The 12,781-nt window shown below is 40.4% G+C and overlaps 1 protein-coding gene across 3 annotated transcripts in view; it reads right to left on the reverse strand.

Moving 5' to 3' along the window:
* Positions 1-11,936, reverse strand: part of LOC130179798 (palmitoyltransferase ZDHHC14-like) — a 44,688-nt gene extending 32,752 nt beyond the window's left edge. The window contains exons 1-2 of one of the 3 annotated variants that reach the window (XM_056392854.1): positions 11,321-11,931; positions 10,374-10,668 (exon numbers count right to left, since the gene is read on the reverse strand). In XM_056392854.1, the coding sequence (XP_056248829.1) occupies positions 10,374-10,615 (242 nt within the window). In that variant the 5' untranslated portion in view covers positions 10,616-10,668; positions 11,321-11,931. Of the gene's footprint in view, positions 1-10,373; positions 10,669-11,320 lie in introns of all 3 variants that reach the window. The other 2 variants (XM_056392852.1, XM_056392855.1) reach the window with 2 other exon arrangements.
* Between the last annotated feature and the right edge of the window lie 845 nt (positions 11,937-12,781).

Genomic DNA, 12,781 nt, shown 5'->3' on the forward strand with positions numbered 1-12,781 from the left:
TCACTGAACATGAGCAGTAAAGACCGTGAGTAATTTCAACAGCCTTTTATTCTGTAAAGGACTGTAAAGAGTGGATATCAACAAGGAACTGGACATTTCCAAAGTTACACCTTCATTTCCCTTTTAGTTTGATACTAAATCTTATATTTAACTGGGACTTTAGGGGCTTTGTTGCCATGGAGACGGACAGTATCTAATGTCAGACATGGTAAATTTTGAAAGGGAATGTGGTTACCCTGGAAACAGCCACATGAGTGAGCTGAAGCCTCCAAGGAAGGAAAAAGGAAACAAAGACATTCAACAAGATATAGACAGTGTGATAACATTTATTACAGTCCTTTTAAACATCTCAACAAACCAAATGGTTGATGAGGATGAAGGATGAGTTATTGTTTGATTTGAGAAATACAGAGGAAAGTCTGACCACAGAAGAAACCTGAGTTGCCGAATCTGGCAGAGGATGTACTTGGATATGTTATATTCTAGGAATAGTTCTATATTTCTTAAGGTTTCCCCCTCCAGGACAGTAAATATGTGGACTGGGGCATGTGTTTTGTACTAACCTCAACACAGATATCAGGAATAAACATAAACATTGGCTTATATGGAAAACATAACTTGGGATCAATCCTACTTGTCCGGTCAAAAGTTAAGAGAAAATAATTTATTTTCATTCCTTCTCAGTCAATGCTAAGAGGACAGAATCCTAAAACAACAACAGTGTTTCGCATGCATTAATTTATTTGTGGCGACCCACCACAATATCATCATTGACTGGCTTATACTAATTTTCTAGGTTTTTTTTTTATTATTCGAAAATTTTTTATTTCATTGTAGAGCTGTGCACAGCGCACTGATTCACTCATCCTCTCCTTGCCCCACTCTCTCTCTCACACAAACACATTGACAATGGACCCGTCTGTTACAGTCGAACCGGCCATCAGGAGCACTGGGAGAATTCCTGCCGTATGAGTGGGCACGTGGATCGTCAAATGTGAACTTGCTGCACACATGTGCTGGGATTGGTCTCACTGGCCAATCACTATATGTACCTGACCCGGGTTTTTGTTGGAAAAAACATGAAGCAGGAATGCAGCTGTATATACTGTTCAGTTATTTATTTAACTCCACATAAATCATATAAAGTATAAGCGCCATACCCTAAGCAGCCAATGCACAGACTACAATACAGAGAAGTTTGAAAAGTCAAATCTATCATGGCTTACCATAGGATTGTCTAAAATAAACACAACCAAACATTGTGAATATAAACGTATCAAAATCATTTTTGTCAAAACTTTTTTTCTTTTTTTAACAACCCACTGAAATCCCTGGAGCAATATGCTAAAATTAACAGTCTTTTTGGTCAATTAAAGCAATCAATAGCTGGTTTGGGACAAGTGTAAGACAAAACACTGATGACTGGGATGACTGCTCATTGACAGTTTGTACTGATAAATACTCACAGACAGGTACCCATTTATAAAGATGTACAGGTTGACACCTGTGTGTATTAGTGAGTGCTGATGGCAATGCAATAAAGGTTCGACAGCTAATTCCTAGGGCAAACACCATCATGATATATGGTTAGCATAGCATAGAGTAGTATAATACACAGTGAGTAATGACTTTAACCAGAAGATAGAAAACCTAATATTTGCTTAGTGTTTAAATAAGGAATGTTCATTTATTCACTCTATATTGCTATTAGAGTGGAGAAGCAAACAAAGAAGCTAGTAGTGACACATTTGAGCCCGATGCACAGAAAAGTGAAAAGATCAGATTATGTAATATTGTTTTTTGGTTTTGAATTCCACAGCCCAATTAAAGCATCTATATTATAACATAGAAATAATTAAATTAATTCTAATTAAAACTATTAGAGAATATCTACAGTTCCTAGTTTCACAAAGTGACGCACACTGGCATGTTATTCCTCTATGCAGCAGCTATGTTTTTGCATATGGAATTGTGTTTGGGATTGCTTTTACTGTCATAAACGCAGCTTGACTCGATAAAATATTCTTATACAACACGCAGGCCATTTCCTGTGACTTGCCTCCACATTTACTGTTGTTAAATTTGATGTGGCCAAGCTTTGACCAAATCTACCACCTAAAGAGACAATAGTCAATGGTTTATCAGCCAATTTAAACCAACACAGTCCTTGAAGTGAATGGGAATACAGTCTCAGACCTTTAGACACCACTGTATCTAATGTTTGAAGAGTACAAAAATGAAAGTTAAAACAAGTTAATCCATACACAACCCAATAAAAATAAAACATCAACTTCATTCTCTTTCCCTAAGACAGCCAGACAAAAAAAGCAAAAGAAAACACTTTACTATCTTAGTAAACTCAGGGGTCAAAGATAACAAAGACAGCTTATAGATGCTGATATAGACTCAGGCTGCACGCCTCTTAGCCAAGCCAACTTAAACATTAACATTCACTCTGATCAGGAAGCACTACAGTTCTCAAACAGGACAGGAGAAAGCACAGCAAAAGTCAATCAATGTCTAGTATGGGAACTGTCTCATAAAACCGATATGTATGAGCATCCACTCAATCACGTCAAGTTCAGGTCTAATACTAACCTTGAGAGTTGTTATAATTCCATTTGATTTTAGAATAAATCAGCCAAGTGGTCAAGTTTTCTATGCTAAAATAACAACAGGCAGAAAAGAGTGTATTTTTCATTCCAGTTTCCCATATGTTTTTATATACTTAAAACAAATGGCATGACAATCAGAACAAAGCAGAACAAACAAAAGTATCTAAATTCATAAATATTTGGTGTAAATTTAATATACTTAATTTATATGACATAACTTAACATACAATCTACCTGTATTGTCAACCTGGTAAATCTGATATTATAGTTCTTTTTCAGCACATGTCCTCTGTGCACCAGTGGGACGTGTTGATTACTTCCACAGAATACTAAAGGTAAATCTTTCTACCTCTATAGTGTCTCCCGAGGTTTCCCAATTCATTTGCCTCTCATAGGGTGTGCTAATCTCAACAATAATCCAATCCAGATTACCGTTATCACATTTCCTTCTAAATCCTCTTATGGTGCCAACCAGTTTTTCAAACCTCAGCTGGGAGTTAAGCTTTGGGGACTTTCATCTCTGCTTGATGCAACCATGTGACGGTTTGCTTCACCCAGCCCCGTTCACTGGGTGCCCTTTCAGCATCACCTGAGATAAACCGCACCCTCGTTTATTTTCTTCTTCAGCCATACAGCCTTGAAGGCAATCAATATGCTGTGATCTAAAAAAAATTTCCGTCAAACACAGATCATCCATCCTCCAGCACACACAGTATCTGGGCCTGTAATTCTCCTCAGTACTTGCTTGAGAAGAGATATAGTTTACCCGGAGATATAACTCAAAACCGACGAAGAGCCAAATACGTGAATATGTTAAAAATGTGATTAAATTTGTCTTATAATGCATTTGAAGTACTTGGCTTTGTGGCCTTTCATTCTAAAGTCTCATTAGTCATCTGGGCTACATGGAAACAAGGCTTTGTCAGCTTTGCTTTTTATTACATTTTGATTGCTTTAGATGGCAGGCAAGGGCAGAGCATGAACCCCCTCTTAGCTGTAGGCCAAGTCATTTGTCAATGAAACGACTGAACATGACATGCTTTTGCAAATGGTTACATTTTTGCCCGGACTACTTCATGGAATCATAATTTCCTTCCACCTTTCAGACAGATGTCAGTAGTGCACAACACAGTCTCAGAGGACTGCAGTGGTCATGTATGCATGTGAGAAGCCTAAAAATTCGCAAGTATAACCTTCCAACTAACATGTGCCATGCACTCAATTACCCCTGGCACAGGGAGTGAATGTGCTAGCACGGGAAAACTGTGTGACAAACAGAGGGTGCAAGGTCGATTGAAGGCTTGGAGCTAGTCAGGGAGAGGAATCACACTACAAAAAAGCAAACAGCTGGATATGATTCCTGGTTTCAGTGAGCCTAGGTGACAGCTCTGCCTCTTGCTTCTACAGCAAAACAGACAGCGGCAATAAAGTCTCTGACAGAATGTTCTGTGAGGAATTAAAGTCACATCCAAAACATATTCACTTCTAAAATGACCTAGATCTGGCTTGCTGATATTTATACACGAGTAAACAGTCAAGTGTGACATTTCCATTGTCCTCGTTTATATTCCTAGAAAAGGAGAACATTGTAGCAAAATCATAGCATTTTATGCTTTTGTGCTGTCCTTATGAAAACTTCTATTTCTTCTATTCAAATAAATGTAAAACAGTGAGATTAAATCAGGAATGGCTCTGTATTTCAAATCTTAAATGTTTGTCAGCTTGGCTAGAGAGAAATGCTCTCTTGTCTTGGGAAACCATGTCTAACATGGGTGTGACTGTTCAAATTATGAGGACAAAGACTCTTTCGCAATAGTTTGCCTTATAAGACTCCAAAAGCTGACTTATTTTTTTGCCCAAGCATGCAGCAAACCCACTTGCTATTCTTCTGGAGTATGTGCTGAACTAACATAGTACAAGAAAGAAAGGGTCACCATTTCACTGATTTAACTGTATCAAATTTGCAACAACAGCAGAGTGAAAAGATGGCATGCTTGAGTGGGGTCTTAAGAGCTGCTGTATTCTCTGAATGAAGCAGGCATATAATGCCTGGGGTGTTTCATGGGGTTGCAGGGTTATCTTTCTATTCACAAGAGGAGATGACCAAAGACCATTTCTAAGGAACTTGACCTCAGCCTGCTGTTCATTTAAAGTGCTGGCAACTTCATTAAACCCAAGGACAAATATGACTATATCAACTTAAAGTGGTTTAGTTCCATTACAATATCTGAGCAGGTTTCTTTTCAACAACTTGTATTGCACCTCAACAACAAGAATTACCTGCTGGTGCAATTGGAGATAAGAGATTAGGAGATAATTTATCACAAGATTAGACATAAATTTGTGGGTTGATTTACATGACAACTGTTGAACCAGCATAAACACTGCTCTAAAGAAAACTCAGAAGGCACACTCTGTTGTGTAGATTAAGAAGTACTCAGGGCAGTCTTTGGTCTGAACTAACTGAACCACTGCACAATATGACTTATTTCTGTCAGTGTTTCCCACTGTTTTGTGTCTTAGTGCTCTGTAGTAGGGATGCCCCAATTGATCGGCCGCCAATCATTATTGGCCAGTTTTCATTAAAAAATATGTGATCGGTAGATCGGAATTAATGCTTCTAGTCACCGATCACCTGATCACCTGCGGTTTATACTCTGGTGTCTGCGGCTGAGAAAAGCACTGTGTGCTGTGTAGTGTACTCCCGCCACCCATCTTGTGTCTATGTTCCGGTGTGCGACAGGCCACTAAAAGAAAAGAACATGTCATCCGTTTGAGACTGATATGACTTTTGACTTTGGCCAGTGCTGTGTCGTAGACAGATCACATGGTATAGCATGGAGACACTCGAAAAAGCATATAGATAAAACCATGGCTGCTGGTAATGACAGCAAGACTGGCGGATGAAGAGTAGTTTGGTCTGAGGAAATAATTACTACAGATATTTAACAAAGACATCAAACAGAAACTGTCTTTTCTATTCAAAGTAGGAACCAGTCTGTCTTGTTTATAAGCTCCAACCCTCACATGGCATTCATGATAGGCTCACTGTGGCTACCACCTGCTTAAGTGGCTCAAATTTTTCTTGAACTGAAAACCAGGGTTTCATTCTCTGCGACAGTCAAAAAGTCGGTTAGACAACTTCCAACAAATCAGTTTTATCAAAGTAATTGTGGACAAAAATGACTGACTTTGCAGTAGCTTTTAATAAAACCTGATGCAACTTGATGCCGCCGTTTTAGTTATTTTGTAATTAACTGCGGTAATATTTAAAAAGTACCAGCAAGCAGGAAAAAAATGTGAATGTTTAAAGAACTTGATGCGAAAAGTAAACATCATCTCCAAATGTTTTAGAGCAGAAAGTTATATTTTGGCAAATGATCCTGGATCCTGAGCATTTCTGTTGTATTCTGCGCAGAGAGCAAGAATTTTCCCCGTGAATCAAACCTGTCAGGCAGCACACACTCCCAAGCAGTGTACTGTTCCCAACAAGCACCACAAATTAAATGGTTACAGGATTTACTGACGGACATAAATTAGATGTGACTAAATGTGCAGGACAAAGCCTAACCCATTCTTATATCACTGGAACAGGCTGTAGCTCCAGCCCTTGCTTCAGCTCTCCGGATGGACTTGAGTTTTAGTGTTTTTTTATTGAAGAATATAAGCATTTCTACAACTTAATGAGTGATCGTAGGTACAATGTCATCACTGCAAGATAAACATTTTGCAGTTCAGTTTTGCAAGAAATAATACTGTAAGATTGAACTGTAAAAGAGGAACGGTCGATAGAGCTGCAGACGACACAAGCAGTTTGGGTGAACTCAAACATCCAACATGTTATGAAGGTAACAACCACCCTATACAGTTCCTGTTGTATGGAAAAAATTCAACAGTTTAAAATTGCTCACAGTGAAGCAAAGCATCTAACTCAAATGTATGCAAATTAGATGAGCACGCTAGCATTGGTGGCACAAGTCTTACAGGAATGTGCAAGAACTGCTATACCAGCACTGTGTTGTAATTTTTTTTAAGTATTCATTATCAATCAAATTCTAAACTCAATTAATCAATCACCACTAAGTCATTAACTTCCCTGGTGCATGTAGTAGGCTCCAAGGACTGGCTTCTTGATTATTTTTACAGAAAATACCTCCTATAATTTCTCAGCCCAAGGGAGTTTGTCGAATTTCAAGTTTCATCCAATTACATTACATTATACATTTTATACGTTATATTCACTTTACTATCATACATGACAAAGAGCATAAGCAAACATATGAGATAGATTGTTTGGCCTATTTGCTTTAAAATTATATAAAATAGTCACAAATTTACTGTTGATTGACCAACTGATTCAACAGGGGCTAAGGAAGTAGAGCAAGTCATCTACAGTAAACACAGGTTGGCGTATCAATCCCCAGCTTCTCCTGACCATGTGTTGAAGTTTTCTTTGACAAGACATTGAACCTCAAATTTCTCCCTATGGTCAGCCAGCACCTAGCTCACTGCGATCTGTATGTGAGCGTGTGTGAATGGATGAATGAAAAATTGCAAAGTTCTTCATATGGAAGCTCTATATAAATGCAGCCATTTCATCTCAGCACTATATAGGTCCTTCAATAATCAACGCCACCACACACGTAGCCACTATTCACTGCTTAATGTCACAGCCCAGTTCTGATGACCACTAAATTACATTTTACAGTTTTGTCCAAATAAAAATACAACTAAAACTAAAGTGTTTAGCCTTATGCCTGTGCAAAACTGTAGTTCTTGAGATCAATTTTCACATCAAACAAAACATCGTAACAGAACACCACTTCAAACATCTGCCTCAGTGAACTTTTACTAGGCATAAGGGAAAGCAGGCAACATGTGCAACAACAGCACACATGGACGTCTGGAGGGAGCCAGCAACAGAATAATAAACAGACCAAAGTCTGCCGGTCACTAACAGGGTTTATTGTGCATGGCTGAGCACCCCTTAGACAGAGACAAAGAAAACAAGCAAAAAGAAATATGGAGATGTAGAAAGATCTCGGCTAAATGTTCTGTGCATGTCTACGTCCCTAAATAATCTCCATCTGTTGACTCTTTCTGGACTCCACAGACAGATACAGACCATGTGTGATAATACCACAGCCTAACTTAAAGTACCATAAAAGGATACTGAGGCAATTCAAAAGACAGAAGAAGCCCTTACACTGAATGAGGAGCTGTTCTCCACTATGCTGACGACTGGCGCAAGAGGTTAGAAAAACACATCTAATCGAAACGCATTACAGTTAATGACAACAGAAGCCAATGTGCAGGTCTGCTGACTATCCCCCTGTCCAATAAATGTCTCCTTTCAGCTGATGGTAGTAGGGTGGGGGGAGAGAGAGGAAAGTCAGGAGGACTCTGTCCGCTCGAGGGCATGGACAGCTGAGCAGGGCGGACAGTGCTAAGCTGAAAAGTGGCTTTGTGGTTGCGCGGTGTTCCTGAAAAATGTCCCCTGTAGTAACAACAAACAGAGGACAGTGCACTGGTCCCAGCCCCACTAACTGGTCACGGTGTAGGAAATTAAGCTATCTTAGGGGGGACGGGTATCATCAGGAAGCATCTGGCATCCTCCATGTGGGTGCTGGGGAACATCCAGGTTCAAATGGACCCTGCAATGTTTCCCTCCCATTTCAGTATTTTTATCAACTGTTCCATAATAAAGAGGGTTGGAGGTTTAAGCCTGCAATGCCCTCTCTCCAGCACTCTGCCCTTTGGTCATGGGTTATGTCAGTATCTTTGCTGAGGTGACAATGTATTGAAAGATGAAGTGGTCCAGAGGTCACAGCTGATAGATGTGTAGCATTGTGCCTCTGAAGGACTTCACACAGAGAGCATTCAAAAAGCTAAGTGGCAATGGTTTGAAATAGTACATATTAAAGCTTTTTAGTTATTAAATTGATCTCTAAACACCTTACTGGCCAAATATTAGCGATGCACCAGTTATTTCCATTTTCGACTGGTCTGTCAATTATTTTTTAATTACTCAGTTATTTGTTTGATCTGTACAACGCCAGAAAAGGTGTCAAATGTATGTGTAAGTGTAGAATATACAACTTATCAGAGTTGTTGTTGTTGAGCATACATCACTATAAAATAAAAAGTATACTATACATCATAGTAAGTCAGATAAAAAATTGAGGACATAATTTTTTATACACACAAACACATAAAGTTAGTTTTGTTTTAATAGTGAGTGTATGCATACTATTTACAGGCATTCATACACTCAATGGCCACTTTCTCTGGTACACTTGTACAATCTAATGCAATCCAGTTAAACCACCTTGACATGAATTCTATTTTCAGTCATAGCAGGTGGTGTTGTTGTACTGTATACTACATCATAATATATAATATTCTGTTGACACCATTCACATACATGTGGGGGCAAGCTATATAAACTTTAATATACTGCAGTCCAGTACAACACAACCCCCAAAAACAACAACTACACATGAACACATGAAGTAGAATCATCACCTATTTGACAATGTCACAAAAAACTTATAATCTTCATAAAAGTAGAATTCATGGCTGAGCTATTGTATTGGATTGCATTAGATTGTACACATGTAGCTGATAAAGTAGCCAGAGAGTGTGTATCATTAAGCATTGACTATCTTTACGGTGCAGATACTGAAATGCAGCCATCAACCACTGCACATATTTTGCCTATTAAGCTCTCTCTGGCTCTGAAGCACTTTACCCTGATAAAGACTGTCCGATTGAGCAACAAATTTCATGATGGAGCAGGTATCTTATCTAATGTAGATGGGGTTTTCTGAGATGATATATGTCATGGTGATTACCCAGGACTAATGAGGAGATAGGTAGTGCACTCCAGTGTTGGCAGCATTCAGGTCAGTGTCTGTGTCAACATGCTGTATCATGTACTTCAGTCACAGTGGGTCAATTTATCCAGGATGAGGTGAAGATGACAGGCTGGATGTGACAATATGGAGAAGAACATGCTGTCTGTTGATTACAGGTTGTTCTACCAGTGGGAGAAAGACAGAGGACTCCTTTGAGGATAGTGGGACCGTGATTAAGGGAGTACAAGTGGCAAGCAGGGCAGGCAGACACTGAATGGTCTACTCTATAAGCAATTAATGACTTGTCAAGAGAGAGAAATGCTCAACAGACCAATGAACGAACAGCTGGTTATCTGGAAAATTATGTGACCAGGTAATTATCACAGTGTAAGTTAAGTAAAAACAAATTGTTAAATATCATATATGGGTCAGCTACAGATCAGCAACACACAAGATTCAACACCTTGCTGAAGGACACCACAGCTGGCACAAAATACAGCCTGTGCCCTTTTTAAGCTCAATACATCATGCAAGGGCATATATAACCCATAAACATATTAGGACAGGAAACCCACACTTTTTCAAAGGAACCACAGCGTTTCCATCAACAATGGCCCCTTGCAAAACACACCTCCTACTAAAGAGTTATATTTTCTGTACTTCCTCAAAACAGAGATGCCTCTGTCTAATCCCCCAACCAGTTTGTACTGACATCTCCCTGAGCCCTGAAGAGATCACAGGAAATACACCCACTGAACAGTGATGGCGGTGACATAACTGACCTATATCTAAACTTTTTCTCTGACAGCTGAGCCCATGAAATGAAATCCCTGATCCACAATGTCAATGTGTTCAAGTAAATAGCAGATGCGAGCATAAAGACAGTTTCAACAATACTTACTCAAAGGTGAAGAAAAGTCCACAAGTCACTAGAATGAGGACAAGGGTGAGGTAGAAAACCCCTGTCTGCTTGGCCATCATAATCCTCCCATCGCAGTAAAATTTATTCCGACCTGGGAAGGACTCCCACTTCCTCTTCTTTTGGGTCCTTTTCTTGTAAGGGGTCTCCATCGGTGTGGAGCTGCGAGTGCTTATTTGGCTGTACTCGCACTCTCTCATGGACTCAGACACCCCGAGATGCATCAATTGCTGTTTTAATTCCCCACAGCTGAATAAATCCCGGGGCTGATGCGCCTCTGTGAAGAAAACAAAACAGTTCAGTGAAGCTGACAGACTAAGTTCACCATTATAAACACAAATACCGGGAGTGGGTGCAAAGTGGAAAAAAAAGTTTGAGAAGTGCAACACACTGCTATTAATGATATCCAGCTAACGCTCACAGCACACTTGTGTTGTTTTCCAAGGAACTATCTAGCCTCAAGGGAGTTGGGTTAAGCTGTAAATAAAGCTAGTGCAGCAGGTTTGGCTAATCTAACGTTAGCTAACTTGGCAAATAACTTCACTAGCAGCTCTCACATACCATAGCGTTAATAGCGCCTTTGTTAGCAAGCAACCTGGCTAGCATCACACAGAAACTAAACCTCAAATGTTGCTATGGCTAACACGGCTAGCAAGTTGGTGAGGTGACTGGTAAGTTAATGTTAGCACGTTGGCCAACTTGTGCGATTATGGGCTAGCTTGCTGGCCACTCACTTCACCCACATAACTATATGCTTTGACTTGGCTATTTTACTCTCAGCTCTCTCACTGAAGGGGGGCTACAGCGAAGGTTTGAGTGTGCTCTGGGCTGCGCTGTCAACCACGTAACACCACAGACACCGAAGCTTCACATCCCGGCTGTGTTCGTCTGCTGTGCCCGCTGAGGCGACAGTTGAAGCGCTGCCTTACCGAGGGAAAGTAACGCTGGTCGTCGTGTTGGGGTGTTGTCACGTAGCTACTCCTTTCGTTACCCAGGTTTGTTGCGAGTCGAGGACAAAGCGAAGAACACCATTTTTGGAAGTTTAAATGGCAGAAAATGAGTTTGAAATTGGCCGCTCGTCGCCAAAGAAGAACTTGGTTTAGTAAGGGAAAGGGAATCCAGAGAAAGACCACACGGCGGGGTGCTCTCAGACGAGCTCCAGCATCCTGACTGGCCGTTGCTGAGAAAAAAAAAAACACTACGAGTGTTTGCGCACAACACAAACCAAGAAGGACCTTACAGCCATATCTTCGAGTATTTCACAGTAACAATCGGCGAATAATCATCATTAATCTGCATCATTCCGCCGCGTTTTTGTAAAAAGTTGCAGCATTCCCCAAGAAGCGTGCAGGCAGGCCAATCGACAACCCTCCGCTCACAGCGTCTGTCCACACTCAACGCTGCCACCCTCGCAAACAAACATCAACACAGGAACAGAGCAGAGCCTCCCAGCCTGCTCCTCCCCCTCTAACCGTGGTTGAAGTCACTACTGAGGAGGTGCAAGGGGAAGGACGGGGTGTTAAAGGGGTTCCCAAACCGTGGTCCACGGACCTCCAGGCGTCCGTTTCGGGAGGGAGTGATGAGGGGAGGTCCCTATTAGCAGGGGCGTGTCCAGGGAGGGGCCTGGGGTGGCACTGTGGATTAGGTTCATTCTGAATAATTTAACACCTCTAAGCATTTACAGAAACCCACCTCCAAAAGCATTGAGAAACCAACTCATGACGCATTCACGTCAAGGGTGTGAGAATTAATCGTCATCATTGAACAACCTAAGACCCAAGACTGTGGCTGCCGGTCTTCTTGTGCAATTGCTTCTCTCATATTACTGCAGTTTCCAGCAGCAAACATTAGCGATATTTTTTCTAATGATGTCATACTATGTATCAACCCAATTGTTCAGTGTACTTTGAAGAAAGTGTAATAACAGAGTTGGATGTGTGAGGGTTAAAAATACTGTGCCTTGTTCAGTACAGCAGTTTCAGTGTTTAACTACCTTTAACAACAGACTTTGCTGGCTCTTCTGTACATTTAGTGACAAGTCACAAGGCGGATATATCAGACTATCCCAGTCGTAATTACCTTTGGATGTTGAGGTGAATGCTATTTACAAGTGGGAAACTGGTAATTACAGTAACTCTGATATGACATGAATGTGGCATCAGAAATAGTGTCCCAAAATAACAACAGAATATCTCCTTCAGCCCAAAAGGCGTTTTCCCCATAGACCACTACATCTGTAAAACTGTTGACAGTACACCTAAAGAAACACAAAGTCTGTTCATATTGTCTGTATTCTGAATTATTGAATATTTGTAAAACCTTCCCAGACCCAAGATAAGCTACTTTTCATGCATGTGTCATAATGTCAGTCAAATGCCTATTGGACTTGT

The sequence above is a fragment of the Seriola aureovittata genome, chromosome 13 (assembly GCF_021018895.1).
Source record: "Seriola aureovittata isolate HTS-2021-v1 ecotype China chromosome 13, ASM2101889v1, whole genome shotgun sequence".
NCBI lineage: Eukaryota > Metazoa > Chordata > Actinopteri > Carangiformes > Carangidae > Seriola > Seriola aureovittata.